The 23,081-nt window shown below is 37.4% G+C and overlaps 2 protein-coding genes across 3 annotated transcripts in view; both read left to right on the top strand.

The window, feature by feature from the left end:
- LOC115419323 (sarcoplasmic/endoplasmic reticulum calcium ATPase 2) overlaps positions 1–12,537 on the top strand; it is a 39,397-nt gene extending 26,860 nt beyond the window's left edge. The window contains exons 14-24 of the mRNA XM_030134067.1: positions 480–605; positions 687–908; positions 2,038–2,149; positions 2,867–3,105; positions 4,183–4,403; positions 4,511–4,713; positions 4,792–4,877; positions 5,732–5,865; positions 7,267–7,384; positions 7,510–7,644; positions 10,257–12,537. Of these exons, the coding sequence (XP_029989927.1) occupies positions 480–605; positions 687–908; positions 2,038–2,149; positions 2,867–3,105; positions 4,183–4,403; positions 4,511–4,713; positions 4,792–4,877; positions 5,732–5,865; positions 7,267–7,384; positions 7,510–7,644; positions 10,257–10,418 (1,758 nt within the window). The 3' untranslated portion in view covers positions 10,419–12,537. The remainder of the gene's footprint in view (positions 1–479; positions 606–686; positions 909–2,037; positions 2,150–2,866; positions 3,106–4,182; positions 4,404–4,510; positions 4,714–4,791; positions 4,878–5,731; positions 5,866–7,266; positions 7,385–7,509; positions 7,645–10,256) is intronic.
- Positions 12,538–13,208: 671 nt separating this feature from the next.
- The window catches only part of slc43a1b (solute carrier family 43 member 1b), a 45,159-nt gene continuing 35,286 nt past the window's right edge, over positions 13,209–23,081 (top strand). Inside the window, exon 1 of one of the 2 annotated variants that reach the window (XM_030134472.1) lies at positions 13,209–13,261. The gene's annotated coding sequence lies outside the window, so the exon portion shown is untranslated. Of the gene's footprint in view, positions 13,262–18,048; positions 18,200–23,081 lie in introns of those variants that run through there. The other variant, XM_030134390.1, reaches the window with a different exon arrangement.

The raw sequence follows: 23,081 nt of genomic DNA, 5'->3' as shown, positions 1-23,081 counted from the left end.
ATCTCCACAGTGACACAACAACATAAGCTGCACATTCTCCTCTTTCTTTTTTTTTACTTTGGGTTTTATTCTGTACACATATATACTAATCTTGCACACTCTGGACAGCTAGAGTTGACAGATGCTGTGTGTTGATGATGTTTAATTTCTGTGTTTTCACTTGAGATTCAGTTGGTTTAATCATCACCGTCTGCACCGTCTGCGGCCAAGTTTATTAAACCCATAATACACTGTGTCTGGAAATAAACTTAGAAGATTGCTGAAATCCCATCGTCTGTAGGAGCCTCGAGACAAATGAAATCTAAGATATTTGAGAACAAAATAAAATGAATATAATATAGATTCAGACAGAACATATGGAATTTAGACTCAGTGGTCCCAGAGTTCCATTAAGTTCTAGCAGACTTTTCAATTTAACACAACAGCTACTGACAGATGTACGACTGATGGACTTTGAAAGTGATTTTCTTTGTTAACAGGTGATTAAGCAGCTGATGCGGAAAGAGCTGACACTGGAGTTTTCCCGAGACAGGAAGTCCATGTCTGTGTTCTGTTCATCCAATAAACCCACCAGGTCTGCCAGCGGAGCCAAGATGTTCGTTAAGGTCAGAGACTTCCAAACGGAGCATTACTGCCTATTAACTGTCACTTAGAGACACAGACCTGACCTGTTCTTCCTTCATCAGGGAGCTCCGGAGAGCGTTCTGGAGCGTTGTAATTACATCCGGGTCAGTGGTTCTGTCCGTTTACCCATGACGTCGGCTCTTCGGGAGCAGCTCCTGACCACCGTGAGGGAGTGGGGGTCGGGCCGAGACACGCTGCGCTGTCTCGCTATGGCAACCAGGGATACACCCCCTGACATCCATTCTCTGAACCTGGAGAACTCGGCTGCCTTTGCAGACTATGAGGTAACGACATAGAATATGTCTGACTCAGATTTATCCGATTTAATTTTTTCGGTTACATTTACACGAATGAGCAGCATGATGGTGGATGACATGTACACGGCAACATAAACACTAATATGTCGACATTATGGAAGGTCTTTAATGAAGACAGAGAGAACATTTAGCAATTTACCAAGTGAAGAACAAAACTTTGTATTTTAGGCATATATCCAGATAACTTTTCTGTCAACTCTAAGTGTAAAGGCGAAAACACACCAACCAGATTTTCGGTGGTCGGACGTCGTCAGGCAGTCTGGCGAGGTCGGTCGCAAGTCTGGCTGGTGTTTTCTCTGCAATCAGCTGTTGTTAATGCCGTTGCCGGTCTTTTCAGCCGATTCAACATGCGTAATTGGCCACTACCTGTCGTTCAGTCGGACCAATCTGATTGGTAGAGGGGTAGCCCAGTGAATGAGAAGTTTACACGTGAATACAGTTCGATAAAACATACAAAAGGAGAGTGATAGTATGTTATTTACTGCAGCTGCACATCTGATATTTATAAAAAGATGACAAAAAAAATAAGAAGGTTCAGAACTTCTCCAATCCATTTCTGGGGCAATTCTAGGCTGTTGTCGCTTCTAATAAGCTGAAAAAACATTAACTGTTGAGACAGGCATTTACCAGGAGAGCAGCTGATGATAACGCTGCACTTGTCGTTCACATGTTGTGGTAACAAATGAATGACAGACCATAAATACTTAGAAAAACACACATTCTTAACCACCTTATGACTATTTGACACACTGAGTTGCTGGTCATCAGTCAAGTTGAGATGGGTCAGTTCAGTTCATGCAGCCTTAACCTTTACCAATAATGTTCAAAACTGGTTCCATCTCTTTGCCAATATTTAATCTGACTGGGCTTTGGATATACCGCTGTTCTATTTCTGTTGTGTTTGATTTGTGCAAAAAATCCCTAATATATATATATACATTTAGTTCTGGTTTTTAACAAGAAATAAAATTGAAATCGGGTCATAAAACCCGTGCAGATCTAGAGTCAGGTACTACTCATCATATGTCCTGATATCAGCTGGAAATATATAAAACCAGAGCTGGCTCTGATGTGTCTCCATCTCCTCCCTCTCTAGTCGGACCTGACCTTTGTAGGCTGTGTGGGCATGTTGGACCCCCCCAGGAAAGAGGTGCTTGGAGCGGTCAGAATGTGCCGACAAGCGGGCATACGAGTCATCATGATCACAGGTGAAGATATGAGAGACGAGCAATGTGTGAACGTATAAATATAGATAAATACATAAAATGAAACAGTCATTATTTACACTTCAATTTTTCCTTACGTATCGTGTTGTAATAAGGGTTATTCCACCAAATATGGATGTCTGAACTTTTTCCAAGTTACAACATTTGTATTGTGTTGTTTAAAAATGAATACGAACTTTTTTTTTTTTTTTTGCATTATTTGAGGTCTGAAAACACTGCATCTTTTTGTTACTTTGACCATGTGTCGTATTCTGTAAATACATGCTCTAAATAACAATATTTTTATTTGGAACTTGGGAGAGATGTTGTCTGTAGTTTAGAGAATAAAACAAAAATGTTCATTTTACTCAAACACATACCTATAAATGGTAAAATCAGAGAAAATGATCATTTTGCAGTGATCTCTCATTTTTTCCAGAGCTGTATCTACATGTATGTATGTTGTGCATAAAGTTCATGCTATTAGTACTGTAGGAAATTTTACATACACTAAAAGTTTATTTACTCAGGTAGATGTGAATGCACCTCTTGTTGTTCAATAAATACACTTGAAGAAATGTGACATCATAAAGTGGTTCATTTTCAACATGTTTGTTTCCTTTTTGTTGTAACTTTAAACAGAATCCAACCTGAGGGCTAATGGAAGTGCTCTGTTTACCGTCCGAGTCAGTTTTCTAACATAACAATTCATCCTTTCAGGTGACAACAAGGGGACGGCCCTGTCCATCTGTCGGCGGGTGGGCATCATCACTGAGCTGGAGGAGGAGCAGGAGGGCGCGGGGGTCATGGGAGGCCTGACAGGACGCGAGTTTGACGAGCTGCCCCCCCACCTCCAGCGCCAGGCCTGTCAGACGGCGCGCTGCTTCGCCAGAGTGGAGCCTGCTCACAAGAGCCGCATCGTGGAATATCTGCAGAGCCTGAGTGACATCACCGCTATGGTGAGTGTGTCACCTTAAAACCACAACACACACAGTGATGTCCAGGTGTGACTTCAACAGGGGTTTACACATTCTGTATGCAAACCAACACGTTCATGTAGTTTAGAACACAGCACCAGGTATGACTTGGTATACATGCATCATAAATAAATAAACTGTCAGAACAAGTGAATTCTAAATGAAAGACTACGTTTAAGGTGGAATATTTTCTTTCCAATGACTAGTGCAGGAGCTGTTTTTATTTTTATTTAATATTTATTTAATCAGATTAGTGCCATTGAGATGGGGGATCTTTTTCAAGGGAGACCAGGCCAAGACAGCAGCGATACCGTCACATAATTACAATTTTACTCTTATAAAAGCATTTTAAAAAACAGGAAAAAAAAAATCTAGTAAACTAACATTTAAGATATTAATAATCAAAGGTTTCAAAAGCATTTTACTTCAGGGACCACATACAGCCCAACTGGATCTCAAGTGGCTTTTGTTTTAGTGTAAAAAAAAGAAAAATTACATGAACATTTTTACATTTATAAACTATTTATGCCCAAAACTGTGAATAACCTGAACAAATATGTGTTAAGTTGTTTTATGTCTTTGTAAGATCCACTGTGACCTGTAAGTTGTAATGCACATATGTAAATCATAACCTGTGGCATAATATTGTTGAAATTGCACTTATTTTTCTTAAGAATTTCAGCTTCATATTTGTTCATGTTATATTCAAATATAGTTTGTAGATGTAAACATTTTCATAATGTAATTTTACTTTTTCACTATAAAACATAGAGAAAACTTTGGAGTTGACAACATTTATAGGTTCTTATCTTATTATTTATCATATTCCACTGGTCCAGCCCACTTCAGATCATATTAGGCTGTATGTGGCCCCTTGACTAATATGAGTTTGACACCCCTGGTCTAATGGAAGCCAAATTTTTAAAAGAAACCTCAAGACAAATCTTCTTAGTTTAGCTGTTAATTATGATGCCTCATCATTCATTGCAGTATTTTTGTCTCTATTGCTTGACTCTACTTTTACTGGTTTGATCTGCCTCACTCATTTCTTATGTTCAGACCGGTGATGGAGTGAATGACGCCCCAGCGCTGAAGAAGGCAGAGATCGGCATCGCTATGGGGAGCGGCACAGCCGTGGCCAAGTCGGCCTCGGAGATGATCCTGGCTGACGATAACTTCTCCACCATTGTGGCGGCGGTGGAGGAAGGCAGGGCCATTTACAACAACATGAAACAGTTCATCAGATACTTAATCTCATCCAACATAGGAGAGGTGGTCTGGTCAGTAGAACACTGTTTTCTACCACAACATACAGAAAGCAGATCCAGATCCAGGACTCTCACCGCTCTGCTCTGCTCTGCTCTTCCATCTGTCCTTCTTCCTTCAGTATTTTTCTCACGGCTGCTCTCGGTATGCCAGAAGCGCTCATCCCGGTCCAGCTGCTGTGGGTCAATCTGGTCACTGATGGTTTCCCGGCAACCGCCCTGGGCTTCAACCCCCCTGACCTGGACATCATGTCACGCCCGCCCCGTTCCCCCAAAGAGCCTCTAATCTCCAGCTGGTTGTTTTGTCGCTACCTCATCATCGGATGTGAGTCAAAGACAAACTGACACATTTGTCTGTTTGTAAAAAGACAATGTGCAGATAGTAACTGAAATGTTTTTGCAGGTTATGTAGGAGCAGCTACTGTAGGAGCTGCAGCCTGGTGGTTTATGGCAGCACACGATGGACCAAAACTGACCTTCTATCAACTGGTAAACGCACAAACACTGAGCTGGTTGAATATTTACTAAACAGACTATACTACACGTCTATGAAAAGTCTAGACCAGGGGTGTCAAACATGTGGCTCATGGGCCAAAAACGCCCCTCCAAAGGGTCCACTCTGGCCCGAGAGATGAATTTGTGAAATGCAAAAATTACACCAAAGCTATTAACAGTCAAGGGTTTCGAAATCATTTTACTTCAGGGACCACATACAGACCAATCTGATCTCTAGTAGGTCTGGTTTTAGTATAAGAAAGTAAAATTACATGAAGGTTTTTATATTTATAAACTATTCATACACAAAAACCGTGAATAACCTGAGCAAAAATGAACAACATGAAACGTCTTAAAGAGAAGTGGAATTTTAACAATATTCTGCCTGTCATTAAACATTTAATGCCTTTGTAGATCCACAGTAATCTGTATGTTATAATGAACATGTGTAAATCATGACCTGAGGCATAACATTGTTGAAACTGCACTTGTTTTTTAAAGAATTCTCAGATTGTTCATATTTGTTCATATTATGTTCAAGTACAATTCATAGATGTAAACATTTTCATAATGTAATTTTACTTTTTTACTTTAAAACATAGAAAAGACTTTGGAGTTGACATTATTTGTAGGTTTTATCATATTATTTATTATAGTATTTCACTGGTCTGGCCCACTTTAAATCATATTAGGCTGCATGTGGCCACTGAACTAAAATGAGTTTGACACCCCTGATCTATACATATATTTTGGATGAGAAATAGATCTTGAGGCTGCATTATGAAGATCTGAGGATTAGGTAATTACGTGCATTTAAGTTTGTCATGTTTCCTTGTGTTTCTCCATAGTCCCATTTCCTGCAGTGCAGTGAAGGCCACGCAGAGTTTGCTGGTGTTCAGTGTTCTGTCTTTGAGTCTCCCATCCCCATGACCATGGCACTGTCTGTCCTGGTTACCATAGAGATGTGCAATGCCTTGAACAGGTAAGAGGAAATATGAACAACCACCCATGAACCACTTCCACCATGTTACCAGGATCAGGTCTGTTAGTAAAACAAAGATGCACAGTTTCAACTTTTGAGAAGGTGTGCCAGTGTGTTCCATGACTGTGGAGATGTCAGACACTGAAGCAACACATGCATGGGGTTGTAGTAAGATTTTCAGTTTTAGTGTCCTGAACTAGCACTCACGCTCGAAACTTTTTTTTTTCTACCATTTACAAAAATCACACAATTGGGTTACGCCTTTGGAACATAAATGGATGTTTAATCAAAGTGCATTCCCTTCCGTCATATTCCAGCCTGAGACACATTTCCTCTTCATCCATTGTTGAGAGGAAACTGAGTTCAAGAGTTGATGGAGAAATGTGAAATACATGGAGTTTGGCGTCCTCTACTGGTTGTATTGTAGTAGCTGCTCAGATCAGTTTCAAGTCACATTGAGTGATAGCTGATCATTTTTCTACCAGGTTCAGTAACATCAGTGTTTATTGGCTGTGGTTACAAACCAGTGTTCACACTTTAATTTAACATTTTAATGGAGGTCACACTGCCCAGGGATGACATAATGTTTTTCTGTTTTTTTCTTTAATTCATCAATCCAACATATGTTCATTTTGACCTTATACTGTGGAGCTACTACATTGAATCTGTGTGTGCTTATTTAGACAGAATTATTTTAAAAGCTTACATCTGTAACACAGTCTGACCATGAAAAGTCATATTAACACGGCAGTCAACAAGTGGTGCCAGACACAACAAACCCCGCCCCTCACACATACTCTAGCTTATTTTAGCATCCAGCTGATGTCATCATGTCTATGTGTGTGTTGAAGTCAGCATATCAATTACCTCTATATATGTGCCAAGTTTGAAGTAAATTGAAACAAAATTGATGTTTTTATAGACATGTGAAATTTTGTCCATTATAAGTAAATGGGAGAAGAAAAAAGATTTTAAAAATTCATTAAAAAATTTGAATTTTGACCTACTTTTCCCAAAATGTAATCAGATCTGTTCTGGGTCATTTGTAAACCCAATTTGGTATGAATTCAACCAATGGTTTTGCTGCTACAGACATGAAATTTGGCCCATTATAAGTAATTAGGCGGGAAAAAAAAAAGATTTTAAAAATTCATAAAAATTTTGAACTTTGACGTACTGTTCCCAAAACGTTATCAGATCTATTCTGGGTCACTGGCAATCTATAAACCCAATTTCGTATGAATTCAACTAATAGTTTTGCTGCTAAAGTGTTAACAAACAAACAAATTGAACCAAAAACAGTACCCCCTGCCTCTCCTTCGGGGGGCGGTTTAAAAATGTACCCATGACCATAGTGTATGTTTTCTTGGGGTAGAAATTCAGTCAAATACTTGTTTCCAGTCTTTCTGAGAACCAGTCCCTGTTGAAGATGCCTCCGTGGTCAAATCCCTGGTTGGTCGGAGCCATCTGTCTGTCCATGGCTCTGCACTTCCTCATTCTCTACGTGGATCCACTGCCGGTACGTTCCATGTATCTGACACCTTCACTAAGTCTGATACTGATCTGAGCGCTGTCATCTTTTCCCAACTCTTCTTTTCTGTTCAACGGTTAAATACCCAGCATTCCCTCTGCTCATATCCTCAGGTCATCTTCCAAATACGCCCTCTGTCCTGGCCTCAGTGGGTGGTGGTTTTGAAGATGTCACTTCCTGTCATCCTGATGGACGAAGCCCTCAAGTTCCTGGCCCGCAACTATATCGAGCCCGGAACCCAGATCCAGGTGAGTACAGGATCTTATCACAGAGCCGGGACTTGTGTCTTTGTTTTTACTGTGACTTTGCTTTGTGTCTTTAACATAACCCATAGAAAGAAATCCAAGGGAGGAATATCGATCCACGATACACATTGTGCCTTTCCTTGAGGAGTAACCATTTTTTCAGGGTTTATTTAACAGAACCTATTTCATCAACAGGGTACCTGAAATACACAAACGCAATGTGATTAAGAACTTTGATAACCACTAAGTACATAGAATGAATCTGATTAACATATCTCATCAATTTCTTTTGTAAGAAATTCGTTAGATTGTGAAGATACTTCGTGGACATCCTGTATCACTATGGCGATGGGCTATGACAGGGGTCAGCAACCCTGGTCCTGGAGAGCCACTATCCTGCATGTTTTAGAATGTTTCCCTCTTCCAGCACACCTGACAGTCGTTATCAGGCTTCTGCAGAGCTGGATGATAGGCTGATCATTTCAATCAGGTGTGTTGGAAGAGGGAAACATCTAAAACATGCAGGATAGTGGCTCTCCAGGACCAGGGTTGCTGACCTCTGGGCAGTGATGAGGGAGGGGGTACTGTATCTGTGGACGTGATGAAATCATGTCACGCCAAAAGCAGTCCAAGAAATGTTCAAAATTACAGACAGTCATTATGATCTTAGAGGGACCGAAGTATTCACAAAGAAAGCATTTAGAACAAATATTATGAAACCTTGTCCGTCAGAGGAGCTGCACAGATGAGTTTAAACTATGGAGCTCTCTCTGTCACCTTAAAAAACATCTAGAAATATGACTCTTAAAGCTATACCTACCGATGTGGCATTTCTCACAGCACTTAGTAAAAGTTTGAACATGAACAACCCGCCTCCCTCTAAAGCCCCGCCCACTTCCCCTTGCCTGAGCTCTGATGGTCACCTCCTCTCACCTGATGCGCGCGGAGGAAGCGGAGGAGCAGGTCCGGTCCACTTCGGTGTGTCCGCAGACCCCTCCCTCAGTAATCAGATGCATCATCCACCTGCTGCGGGCCCGCGGCCCCTGTTCCATCAGTAGACCCTGTATTTAAGGGTGTGGTCTGTGCGGTACTGGGTCAGTGTCTTCACTGCACCACGGAGATGAGATGCCCAGGCGACGGGCGCGCGCACTGTGAACGCGTGGCCTCCGTGAATTTTTCCGTGGACATTTGAGGTTTCATAGTCCATACATTTATCATCCTACATAATCCTATACTGTGTGACACTATGTACATGCACCTATATGAGTCCCACCGTCATAAAAGCTGAGTTTTATGCAGACCTGTTCAGTCCAGTACAGCTGACTTCCGGACTTTTATCCCCATCCTTCATTCATCGGACTCCTGTTTGTTCTCCTTAGTTGTTGTTTCTGTTAATAAATCCGTTTATTCCCTTCCACATGTGCATTTGAGTTCTATCCATACACATCCTAGAAAGACTGTGGTCAGTGACAGGAGAAGCAGCGCCAGTGAAGCGTCAGATTCAGAGGGACACATATCGGATGCTGAGACAGCGATAATGGATCTGATGCTGGACGGCCGTAATGGATGATTGACAGGAGGCTCAGTCAGGTTCGGCCAATTATTTTATTCGGACCGAATAAAATGATTGGTCAGACTTTTATCAGAAATATATGAGAATTAAACATTTTTGAGTTTCAATACCTGGTGGATTTCTTTTACATTTTAGTTTAACACACTCTTATTAGGAGCATTTTAAGATGACAAAAGAAAAGTGTAAAAATGCCACATCATACGGTATAGCTTTAATAGATATGTGAACTTTAAGTCTTAAGTTTGTATGCAATATTTAATATTTATTTCAGCATTCATATTGTTTTCATTGTGCATGTGAATATGTTGTGTTTGTTAAAGTTGAGGACGTGCTGTAAGATCATGTATAAAGGGGAAGGAGAAGCTTCAGCCTACTCCTTGTCAGTCTGACTGTATAAATTAATAATTTAATTAGTGGAGTTTGTATTATAAATTTTCGTTTCATGGAATGATTGGATTGGATGGATCTGTGGACTGGGTTTGTTCTTCAGACTGAAATGAAACAAAACAACAACAACAAAAAAAAACAAATCCCTAAGCCAGGGGTGCCCAACCCTGGTCCTCAAATGCCACTATCCTGCATGTTTTAGAGATATCCCTCTTCCAACACACCTGATTCAAATGATAAACCTATATCAAGTTCTGTAGAAGCCTGATAATGACCGTCAGGTGTGTTGGAAGAGGGGAACATCTAAAACAGGGGTCTCAAACTCAGATCCTCGAGGGCCGGTATCCTGCATGTTTTAGTTCTTTCCCTCTTCCAGCACACCTGACGGTCGTTATCAGGCTTCTGCAGAGCTTGATGATAGACTTATCATTTGAATCAGGTGTGTTGGAAGAGGGATACATCTAAAACATGCAGGATAGTGGCCCTCGAGGACCGGAGTTTGAGACCCCTGATCTAAAACATGCAGGATCGTAGCTCTCAAGGACCAGGGTTGGACACTCCTGGCCCAGACAGTCTGAGCTGAGCCGATACCATCAGCTGAACTGTGCCTTAAACATCCTCTGTCTAATCCGCCTGCCGTTCATCTGTCACTCAGACGCCGGAGGAGGAGGAGGAACAGCGGCGGAGAGGAGCCGTCGTCACATACGTGTGCCAGTCGCTGGACGGCGTGTCCTGGTCGTTCGTGTTGATCTCGGCGCCGCTCGTCTTCTGGATCTTCAGCCTGGACTCTGACATCACTAACATCTTCTGGGAGTGAAAAACAGACGGCGGCGGGAGAGATTAGAAGAGGAAAGGGAAAGTTCAAGACAGAATAAAACGCACAGGATGAGGTGGGAGATGTCCAAGAGAGAGGGTTGAAAACTTCACTGAGACATGAATGTAAGATAAACCGAGGGAAATATTTAACCAACAGACAATCAGAAAAAGGCAGTTATAGACCATCATCTCCCCAGTGATTCAAGGTGCTCTGTGTAGCTTTTGTCTTTTTTTTTTTCTCCCTGATATTTTTTTCAGATGACAAATGGTAGAACCCTGTTTCCAAAATGTGTGAACAACCCTGGGCCTGAATCCTGATCTCTTTATCGTCTGGTGCCACCGTCGTGTGCAGCGGGTTTGTTTTTATATTATATATTTTAAGTTTTTTAGGTTTCATTTGGACCATGTGGGTGTGATTTTAGTCCGATTTGATTGACAGTTGCCTGGAATAAACAAAGAAAAGGGCCTTCTAACAAAGCATGCTGAAATATTAAACCATGATAAACGTAAAAAAAGCGTCTACGAACGGTTTATGGAATTTTATAGAAGCAGTTTTAAAGGGTTGTTGATGCTACACATGGCACCTTTGAAATGACACTAGAAATGATCCATTCAGTCAAACACACACTAACACACACCTCCACCAGCTTTGCATTCAGACCTTAAACACCAGTAATAATACAGAGACGGAAACGAGTGGTCATCCAGACATCGAGCTGAAGGAGGAAACGCGGAACGTACAGAGCGCATGTCCACATTCATAACTGCGTAGAGCCTCAACATAGCGCTTAAGAGCATCACTGTTCGTCTTCTTCCAGTAGATGTTTAGTTCTGTTTCATTTTCCGTTCCTGACATAAACCCTCAGGCTTCACAAACAGACTGAAGCTGGATTAAAGCCTTCACACCTTTCAGTTCCAGAGAGACGATAGATGGTAGTGAAGAATTTAGACTAAAGGTTGTCATCAGCTCCACTCAGCTGTAAGAACATATACATAACGTATAAGGATTCTTTCTGTTAGGGATTTAAATCTAATGTTTTGCATGTGTTTATTACTCTGGGTTTTTTGGCTGCTTTGTTTTGTTTTGTACCTTTGTTTTTATTCCCAGAAACCAAGCGCGCTGGAGATGATTTCAGGGATTTAATAAGATGTTTAATTGTTGTTTTTTTTTTGTTTTTTTTTTGACTCAAGTGCTCTGTTCGAGGGACTCTGCAGGCAATATTTTACGACCCAACGGCGAGCGTGTGTAAAGTTCAGAAAACAAAAGTGTCGTTTCTAGGTCATTTTTGATGATGTCCTGCTGCGTTTGCCATCAAAGGGATTTTTTTTTTCTGCGTATAGGAAGGCGGTTTTGGCGAATTTATATTATCTGTCATGTCATATGTTGCCCCTTGAGCATCTGACCTGCTGTTAAAAATAAAAATAAAAAAAATAGCATTTTGACAATGAAGTCGTAATATTTTTGACGGAATTCATAAAATAATCACCTGAAAGAACTGATATTGTTGCAGTGAAACATCTGAATAATGCAAGAATTTTGAGAAAACAGGTTATTTCTCAAAAGCTACTATTAAATCCATCATACTGACAAAATATAATCGTCAATATCATAAAACTTTCTTGTAAAAACTGCAGATCTCCCTGTATATTATGGCTTTTATTCTTATAACTAGACAAATTAATAATTATATTTGTAAAACTGCTAGATTTTGAGCTTCCTCAAACATTTTTTTTTGTCTTGCAAGGTCCAAATATTCAACCCTTATGTCCCAGATATCTTTTTTTTTTTTATACAAATTTAAGCGTTGTTTGCCTCACTGTGACCTCTGTCATTTTAAACCCTCAGATGTTTGACAATATTTGTTTGTCCACAGTCTTGCCTCGTTTTCTCACCATTTTTTGGGTTGAAGACGTGTCTTACATCACAGCTTGAAGGAAGAGGAGTTGTTGTTGTTTTTTATATTTATGATTCTTTTATTGTTCTACCATTATTTATTCTGTTTAGCTCACACCCGTGTCGGTAGGAGTAGGAAACGGCGGTCGTCACTGTCATGGATGAACTGTTCTTTGAAACTTGCCTGTTTAAATAAAGGGTGAAAAAATCTTCAACCAGTAGATCAGATGTTGTCAGGTGTGGTTTCTATTTTATTCCTCTTACTGCTACGTTTAACAAGCAAACGTTTTACCAAAAGAGAATAGATTTAGTACTTGGAACAAAATTTAATCCAGTCCAGTTTTATTTGTAAAACACTTTAAAACAACCACAGTGGACCAAAGCGCTGTACAGAAGAATAAATAAAAAACCAAAATAAAAGAATAAAATACTACAATAGGTTAAAAGACAGAGAAAAATAACAGTACTCTACAGAAGAATAAATAAAACTTAAAGAATAAAATACAAGAATATATATATATATATATATATATATATATATATATATATATATATATATATTAGGCCTGTAACGGTACACGTACCGAACCGTTTCGGTACACACCTGTTCGGTTCGGTACACAGCTGTACCGAAACGGTACAGTCTGTTGAGAAAAAGAAAAAGGAACAAAAGACATTGTTTGATGCGGAACGTTAAATACACGCAAGTTTCACACGGACATATTTAAGGACGCATACATTGACCCTAAATATGAAATAGCAGCTGATATAAGGTTAAAAAAAAAACTAAATAAATAAAAAAAAAATATGATGAGAACCTGGAAGGAAGAGATTGGAGACCCTCCACCATCAGTACAGTCCAGTTTGGATCACTTCAGGTCCCGGTGAAAGACAACAACGAGGAAAGAGACGGAGATAAGACGAACGCTGTGTGGCCCCTGGGAACTACGGTAGTTCTAAAACACACTAACTGTCTGTCTGTCTCTCACGCACGCTGTATACCAGAGGAATAGAACTCGGAGTTGGACGTTGAAAGTATATAAAAATAAAGTTTCACTTTCGTTTCACGCCAGCGTTAGTTACGTTAGTTATGGACCGGACCGCCCCCCCCCCCCCTCCCCCACACGCGCCCCCGGCTCCGACCAAAAAAAAAACAAAAAAACAAACAAACAAACAAACCATCCCCCAGACAAATCGCACCTTGCGTGTGCGCACACGCGCACACACACGAGTACACAAAGTGTCCTAAACAGTTTGTTCTCTGTCCTAAAATAAATAATTTGGTTCAGTTTGTTGTCAGTGTTGCTCTTCAGTTTGTTAAAACAGAATACCAGTTTACCCTCCTGTTAATGTTGCACTACATGCAGAATTTTTTTGTTGATATTTTTATGCAGACTGTGAACTGACAGAACTGTGATTAGATTTTTGTTGTTTGTTCAAAACTACCTGTCAGGGAAAAGTGTAATACTAATGTTTAAAATACATTTAGTAATATTAATAATTTATTTTATTTTCTATTTGATTTATAGTAGCAGAATTATATTATTCCTGTTTTTCTATATTCTATTGTGTCCAAAAATTGGGGGAAAAATGTTCAAAAATTCAAACGTATTAAAGATATTTTGAGGGGTTTTCTTTCTTCCCGTACCGAACCGAAAAAAACCGAACCGTGGCTTTGAAAACCGAAAACATACCGAACCGAAAATTTTGTGTACCGTTACAGGCCTAATATATATATATATATATATTTTAAAAAACATAAAGCTCCAGATAAGCAGAAAGAAATGGATGGATATATAAAGCTGTACATTTTTTTTTTTTTTTTTTTTAACTACAAAAAAAAAACAAACAAAGCAATAAACTAATACCAAATATAACAGTAGAATAAAAATACATTCAAACATCTCACATGGTTTCAAAAGCCAAGGAGAAAAGATGGGTTTTAAGAAAGGATTTAAAAACAGACAGAGAGGAGGCGTGTCTGATATGGAGAGGCAGATCATTCCATAGTTGAGGAGCTGTTTAATAGGATAAAGCCAACAATAAATGAGGTTTCAGAACGTAACTTTGGATGAAACTCCATGATAACAGGCTCAGAAAGACTGCAATCACATTTAGAAATGTATAAGAACTAATGCTGTCAAACAATTACATTTTTTAATCAGGTTAGTCATAGGGTTGCTGTGGATTAATCACGATTAAATATTCATTTTTAAACGTGAGCAAACGGACTCAAGAAGAAAGAGAATATACTGTATGTGCACTTAATGTGTTTATTAAACACCTTCAAAAGTTTCAACAACACAACTTGAAACAACTGTTCCGTCTTGGGGTTTTTTTTGTCCTCATATTTCCATTTAACAGGACCAACATGCTGTTTACTGTCTTCCATCTTTAGGGGTTGGTTCTGCTGCCTGTCTCTACCGGATCAACTGCCTATTTGTGCATGGGTGACAGTAACTCTACTTAGACAAACTGACCCAAATGCATTGCCAGAGACGTTCAGAGTCATTCTGTGCTGCAGATGGGTTAATTGCGTTAAAATTTTTGATCAGATTAATCATGATGATGGATTAATTTGTGTTAATGCGTTCATTTTGACAGCCCTAATAACAGGGTTCCTACGAAAGTATGGAAAAGTATGGAATTTCATTTTATAAATTTCTGGGTCTGGAAAAGTATGGACATTGGAAACAAATGTATGGAAAAATATTCATGTTTCCCAGACTGTTTCCACTGTTCTATTTTCTAAAATATAAAATTATGAGTATCTAAAAAAAGAAATGGAAGGATCAGTTTTTTCAGGCGCTTGCTAGTGCAACTAAAATGTTTGTGTGAGAGCACATACAGTGTTCCAGAAAACATTTGGGCAGATTGACAAGTTGAATGCCCCGCCTTCTGCTCTTATCCTCCTCCAATCCATTTTAATGCCCGCCCAGGTGTCGTCAAGTTTCACTGCTGCTTTGACGGACAGGTGATGTCCACACACTGTTCGTGAGCGAGATATTCAACATGCCTTGTATGAACGTTGGCAGAACTCATAATGGGTGGATGGAAATTCTCTGACGACTGGCTCATGAATTCCAAATATAAAGACTGGTTGGAATTTTTTTAACCAAGATATCTGGAAATTAGGGTCTGGAAAAAGTATGGAATTTGGAAATTTCAAATGTGTAGGAACCCTGCAATAAGAACATGAAGTTTACAATCAATAATGAGTAATAATAATGTTTAAATACTGATTAAATGACTGAGTGATACATGATGAAAGGGTCAGGTTTAATGGAAATTCACATTAAAAATCTCATGTAAGAAATTTTAAAAAAAAAAAACTTATTTTGATAAAAACAGAAGTAAAACCTTCATTTTACCATCTGTTTTATTTCACTTACCACAGAGTTTTGTCATAACCAGCTTAACAATTACAAATAAAAGATGACTCAACAATACAAAAGAATTAACTAATGTATTTACTAAGAAAACAAACTTACATTGAACAATATATGAGCTGTGAATGTCAGTGTTGGTGAAGACTGGTGTAACAGGCCAAACTATATCCCCATCCAGACTATATACAGACTTTATTTTAATATGTGAGAAGTGTGGTAGTAACCTTTGACCTTTTTCGAAGTCTAATGTAATAAAGGTAATTGTTTAGGGCTTTAAGATGTAAGTCAGTAGATGTTTTGTTTTCTATTTACACTGTAGATCAGTGTTTTTTAACCCTGGGGTCGCCTGAAATTTCTAGTAATTGATAAAAATAAAATAAAAAACTTACTAATAAAAATATATGGTGAGTTGGCAGAGACAATCACAATCCATAAAAGGCATGACAAACTCTGAAGCTGAAACTGCAGCACTGTGGTTCTGTTTATCTGTCAAATGTTCATTGTGGTCAGTTTCAGATGCTGCAGCTCTTTCATAATTCATAGTTTGAGTTCTTGTTTGTTCAGTATTAATTGTCAGCCTTGTAAATCCAAGCTGGACTGACTGTACATATCCTGACCAAGGAAAATAAAATTCTTCCTTTGTACAGTAATCTACATCTGGCTTTTCTGCCTCCGTCCATAATAATATACATTATATAGACTAAATGTCGTCTAAAATTAACATTCATTTGCAACATAGTATAGCAAACTATTACATGATCAAAAACAAATTAATTTGAGCAAAAAAAAAAAAAAAAAAAAGGCTCTGTGTTGAATGTCTGGAAATCTGTGATGTTAAAATGGGGTCATGAGCCAAATAAGGTTGGGAACCACTGTTGTAGATGTTGTCCGTTCACCACATGAGGGCACCAGTGAGTAGTGGATCAATGAGCTTCAGACCTCAAACGTCCACATCTGACATAAACATGACTTATGAGGCCACCAGGATTCATTTAGTACAAATATAAAGACACATCAAATGAAAAAAAATGAGCTGCCTTGAAATAAAAAAGTAACATTTAACTTAAAAATGAAGAAAACGCCTACAAACAGTTAACCCTTTCAAGATGATTGTGTCTCCGATGCCACATTTTTACATCCATCATTCAAATGACTGTAACTCCTGCACCGTTTGCACTATTGACAAAGTCCAAATGACACCTGAAAGATGACATTAGGTTCTTTCTATTGTTACATAACACAGTTCGGTAGAGGCCCGCATTGGCTGAGGGGGAGGGGTGGAAGTGGGCAGAGAAGAGAGCAGCAGAGTGATGTGTAGATTTGTATTATTTTAGCTGCGGGTTTTAGTGCTGTTTTCACAGTGGATTCTTGAAAATAATTGTATATAATAGTGGTAGTGCTGTTTTGGAGTGTTCTACTAGTGTGTTTTTGTTGTCTGTTTGTTTTTTCACCGTGTGTGTGTATATATATATACAGTAATTATAGCCAGGGCATAAAGAGATGCAGTGTCTCTAAAAGAAGCAGATGTATGTTTTTTCTCAGTGAAATGAGGGGCTCTGTCTACAACTACACAGAAAATACAGGATAAAAATGACTAAAAATAACAACAAAAAAAAAAGTTGGAATATGGACACTGAATGATCTACAAAAATAAGTGTTAGAGTACATGTAAAATAGTTGAAAGTTTTTTTCTGTAATCTCATACATTTACAGTTACTTTGCATAACACATGATAAAATTTCAAGTCATTTTTGGGTTTGTTTTTTACTATAACACACTGTTTTAAGCATCTATTACATATAATAATGATAATAATTAATGGCCAGATATTGAAAGTTAAGTTCTTCCTGAAAAAAGCTGCACAAGAATTGGCAAAAAAAGACAATTTCTGACACTTTTATTGCCAAAAAACATAAAGAAACCTAAGTGGCTTTTTATAATGGTAGTCCTTAAAGGGTTAAATTTCCAAGAAGAGAATCTCCAAAGGCCATTTTTTTAGCTTTGGCAGAGTTCAATGGTTTTGAAATGTAGAAATGTGAGTCATAACTTACTCAAATGAAGTTGAAGAACAGAACGTGAGGTTTTCAGTTGACAGTAACAACATCAGTATGAAATTCAATAAGAATATGAAACACACAAGTTTAGTGAGAACTTTGTTGCATAAATAAGGAAATAAAAGTCATCCAGCACAAGTAAAACTACCAGAAAACTGTAGTTAAACTGGTAGCTCATGCACTGGTCCGGCCCCGTCCCTTTTCCTCGTTGTGGATTACTGTTACAGCTGTGGGGGGGGGGGGGGGTTAAAGGGGCGGCTGAGCTCCATTTATAGACATACTGTACACACAGTTTCCATGTGCCGGTGAATCCAGCACCACATGGGACGAAAAGATCTTCAACCTGAATCGTCCTGAACGAAGACAAAGAAGAAGAAGAAGAAGTTTGGAAAAGACCTGATCTCACTGTTCAGACACACGTCACCCAGAGTTGACAGATTATAAAGTAAGTGTTGTATGTTCAGGAGTATATTTATTCTCCATGTTTCTTCAACACTTGGTCAGTCACCTCCTGCTTCAGTTCATTTCATTGTATTTATTTCAACCCAGTCAGAGGTGGAGAAAATCCTCCACTGCAGATACAAATCCTGCATTATTAGTAAAAATGCATAAGTATTATCAGTCAAATGTAGTTGTAGTGTGAAAATTGGTGAAGTACATATTTAATGCTGAGTTTTTGATCTACTTTATAAACTGCTTGTGGTTTAATCTGCAGCGATGCATCATATTCCATAACATTTCAGTGATACAGTTAAAAATTTGACTATGATTAAGGTCATTATTTGTGAAATTATTCGTGAAAGAAAATAAGACAAAAATTAAAGTGAGATGATGTGACTGTTCAATGTATGAAATAATTTTTAAAAAAGGTGGTCATTTGTGGTTTTAGTCAATTAATTACAATTTTTAAAAGTATGTAAAATTTGCTGCTTTACTAGAAATCTAAACCCATGTTATTTTTGATTTTTTTCAACTCCTCTTTATGTTTACAGTCAATATTGTTAATATTTTTAAATCTTCATTTCCGTCTAGTTAATGTCTGATTTTTGATCCTCAGTGAAAAGTTAAAAAAATAAATAAATAGCAGATGGTAAAATAAGACGAAAATGACAAAACAAAAAGAGAATTTATAAAAAATAATTTGATTCGTCATATCTAGACAAAAACACACCAATCATCTGAGCTCCTGGCAGCAACACTGGTTTTTGTTTATTGAAAAATATGAAAACTGATTTAGATCACAAATCTGAGAAGAAAAAATAACATCCAAAGTACTTGTTGGTTGTAGTTTTTAAGATTCCGTTTTTAAGTCATAACGTTAAATTCTGACTTAAAAACAGAAAAGTATTGTTAAAACTTAAAATGCTAGACAGAATTATAACTCTATAAATATACATATATTTATATAGATCTAAGAGCACTTCATTAAAAACAACCGCCCTTTAATAATTTAATTATAATTGATCAAAATATCTAAGATTTAACATGTTTTATTTCTGAAGTAGATAACTGTAGGCTAATGTTATTTTTGTTTTTTAACTCTACTATGGAAAAAATATAACTAATATATAACTGATCAAAAAGCCAATCATATTACAGATGTTAAGCCCATATCTGTAACTACACAATAAGTTTCAAACCTGTTTAAAGAATGAGTTTTGATCTGGAGTGAAATAAATAATCAGATAGTTAAATTATTTATAAACCCACAGGAAAACTGGACAAATTTACTCTGTGTTTTAATGAACATCTACATAATCGGTAAATTAAATACAGAAAAATAACTGATTCTCACTGGGAAATTAATAATGGAGATGATAACATTAGAATAAATGATAATAATTATGTAGTAGTTCTATGTAGTATTGATATTCCAAACTCTCAACAGCAGGGGGACGTCTGGTACCAGAACACACTTAGGACTAGAACTACAAACAAATCAACACTAGGTTAAATATCCACAGATCGTATCAGTCACTGAATAAAGTATAAAGCTCATTGTTTACACACATCTGTATTATAGTATCATCAAGTTTTCTTCTTCAAACTAAAACTCAGAGCAGGTTTTCTAATCTTCGTGTTCTGCATCAGCTGATAGTTTACATTAAAGCTCTGTTAGCTTAGCTCTGTTAGCTTAGCTCTGTTAGCTTAGCTCTGTTTTTGACTGAAAACAGCTGCAGTAAAACCACTCATCACCTCTGTTTTCTGTTGGATTTGTGTCGTCAGTAGCTGAACTAAAGATCTGTTTGGAATTGAACAAAGTCAGAGCTGTCACAGTTTAGTCTGAACTGTGAATCAACAAACGGCAACTTAGCAAATATAATAACATCCCATAATACATTTATATCTTCATAAGCCTCAGAATTAAACTCAGCTGTGGGTGAAACGCTGTCATTTCAGTATCAAACTCTATTGTTTTCACTTACAGCTGAGTCCAGTGGAGAAAACAACAACAGTGCTTCTAGTTTTTATCCTTTTGTGACTTTATTTGACTCTTTCTTGTGGTTCTCATCCCATCTGGTCACTTCCTGATACTTTGGTCAAAGGCCACAGTGTTAGTTTTCCTCGTCATGGGAGACCAGCAGAGGGACTCACTACTCCCTCTAGTGGTCACATAAATCACCCCAGTCCATTTGTGTAAATAAATTCTCTATAGTCCAATATATTTGGTGTGTTTTGCAGAACTTCACAGTTCTTTATTAGTTTAGTTTAGTTTAGTTTAGTTTAGTTTAGTTTAGTTTAGTTTAGTTTATTTGAAAGGGGACAATGCAATTTCATAAAACACATGATTACACATGGTTAAAAAAAAAAAAGCCAGAATTAGCCAGAAGGCTAGTTTTCATCTGTAGTCCCCTGGCCAAGTTTTGAAAAGGCAGTAAAAAAAAAAAAGAAAAAAAAAACATTTGCAGGAGAAAGACATGTTTAGACACTTGATAGGGTACTAATGTAACAAATAACATATACATAACAGACTGTTAAGCGAGCACAAAACACACAATACCTGTACAATATAATACATATATTCAAACACTATACAATTAAAAGAGAATAAGACATCACAACATATCACGACAACATTTGATCACAACATCAGATCACCACAACAGGCTTGTCTTTTAGTGTTGGCAGCTATAGGTGTTGATTAGCCACATTTTCATTTTTTTTTGTGAAGGCCTTGTATGTTGTATGTAGTTCTAAACATATTCTAAGCACATGAGAATTTTAGCATATTTTTATATTTGATAGTAGAAATACTGCGTATAGAACCTTTAATGATTACACTCTTTTTCATGCTGGCTGACTATTGTTGGAATATGTCAAGGGATGATCCTGATGCTGTGTGCAAGAGCCAAGTCACACAGCGCCACGTACATACTGAATAACTGTTGTTTTGAGTGATGTTTCAGTTTGTATTTTCCTAATATATTTAGTTACAATAAGTCATGACACTTCTTTAGTTTAATCCTTGCCAGGGTAGCACTTGGACACTTCAGATATAAGTATTCTTCCAAACGCAAGATTTACGTACATGTATATACATAATAAATGAAATATGAAATAGCTTGGAAACACTAGCCAATCATCGGTTTTATCATTTGTTTTCCAGTTCATCTTATCAAAGTATGTGAGATTTAGCTAATCTACTCGGAAGCAGACAGTTTCTAAGACTTTGTATACTTGTGTAATAGTGAGTTGACCATAACCTTTAATTACACTGGTCTACAGTTTTTTAGAAATGATTTGCTTCAGACATTAAATGTGCTAAATGTTTCGTATTTTAATAAGATTAATTGGAAAACATATGACAAAAGTGCTGGTTTGCTGATGTTTTCAAGGTATATGATTAAGTGTTATTACACACATATATTGATTTATGTACATTTATATAATAGATTTATAAATCTTCCACTAAATAGAACCTGTAAAGTGAATGTATTCTAATGTGCAGACAGTGTTTTGAAGTAGATCTTGCAGCTCTGAGACAAATATTCCTTTTGAGTCAAACCCATTTTCTTGTTAATCCTTGAATTCCACATTTTGACCCAAAGCTTTATCTTGGAAAGTTCAGCCAACCAGCATTTCTTTCTTGATTTTTCTTTATCAGTGACTCTCATGTGGTAAAATTTCATTACTTTTATTCTGGAAGCATTTTCCTTTGCAGACCAATGTTATCCTGATACAAACCTGTTTGAGTGTTCTGCTGGACCATCATATTTGTGGTGTTGTCACTTGTTCACAGTGTTGTAATGTGTGTGTAGGACAAACATCTGATCTTATTGCATCATACATATGACTCATTTCAGAATTGCGGGTACATTTCACATGGACAAAGAAAACAAAAATTGGGAGTGTTTCTTTTTTCTTTAAACTTTTTTATTTCATAGAACACACTTTATATTTAACTTTTCTAGAATTTGCTGAGCATAAACCTGTGACATTTACAACTTTTAAAATGAAAAACAATGTAGTTGCAGAAAAATTTGTCAACTCTGTTGCAGAAAAATTGGGGACAGTACATAAAATTAACAAATGTCACACTATTTAAAATATTGTTTTTCCTTAGACATATTGTGCCTCTAAATCCATTAAGTAAATTTTTGGTCTGATTAAATAAAAACTTTTTGTTTTGGAGTAAAAATATCAACACATTTAATTGAAGTGTTGCCGCAAGGGTGTGCATTTTCTGTAAACATACCTGTAAAAATGAATTAAATACATTTAAATTTCATTTAGGACGAATGGTAGTTAGGACACAGCTTCTAGTAAGTTTGTTAACAATAAAACATACCTGATAATTAGTTTTTAAAGCAAAACCTTAAACAAACAGAGTTGACATTGATGTTAACAGAGTTGACATGAATAACAGAGTTGACCACCCATAGTTAAAACCAACAACAATAACATTTCTGACGGACTCTGAAACCTTTAAAAACATTTAAAAATGTAGAAACGATTTTTAATATCTTTCCTGACGCAATTTGTGGTATCATATGACGCATTCACTCTTCTTTAGTTTAAGTTAGCACTTGGCCTAACTTATGAGAACATGTCTAACTAGCCTAAAGTCCCACTTCTTCATCAATGAGTTACATTTTTCAAGAAATAAGTATTTATTATTAAAGGTGCACTATACAACTACTTCGAAATCATATCATCAGACAAAGAAGATGGAGGTTTTGATAGAAGGAATAGCAAAACAGGCTTGTGTTTAGAGTTGTGGTGGGCATCAGATCTATTATGGTGAGAACAAAAAGAGAACACTGCCCAGCTAGAAGTCCAAAATTTTTACCAAAATCTGTTGCTAAAAAGTGCACCTTTGTTTAAAG

The sequence above is a fragment of the Sphaeramia orbicularis genome, chromosome 1 (genome assembly GCF_902148855.1).
Source record: "Sphaeramia orbicularis chromosome 1, fSphaOr1.1, whole genome shotgun sequence".
Taxonomy (NCBI): domain Eukaryota; kingdom Metazoa; phylum Chordata; class Actinopteri; order Kurtiformes; family Apogonidae; genus Sphaeramia; species Sphaeramia orbicularis.
This window is presented reverse-complemented; position numbering and strand designations above follow the sequence as displayed.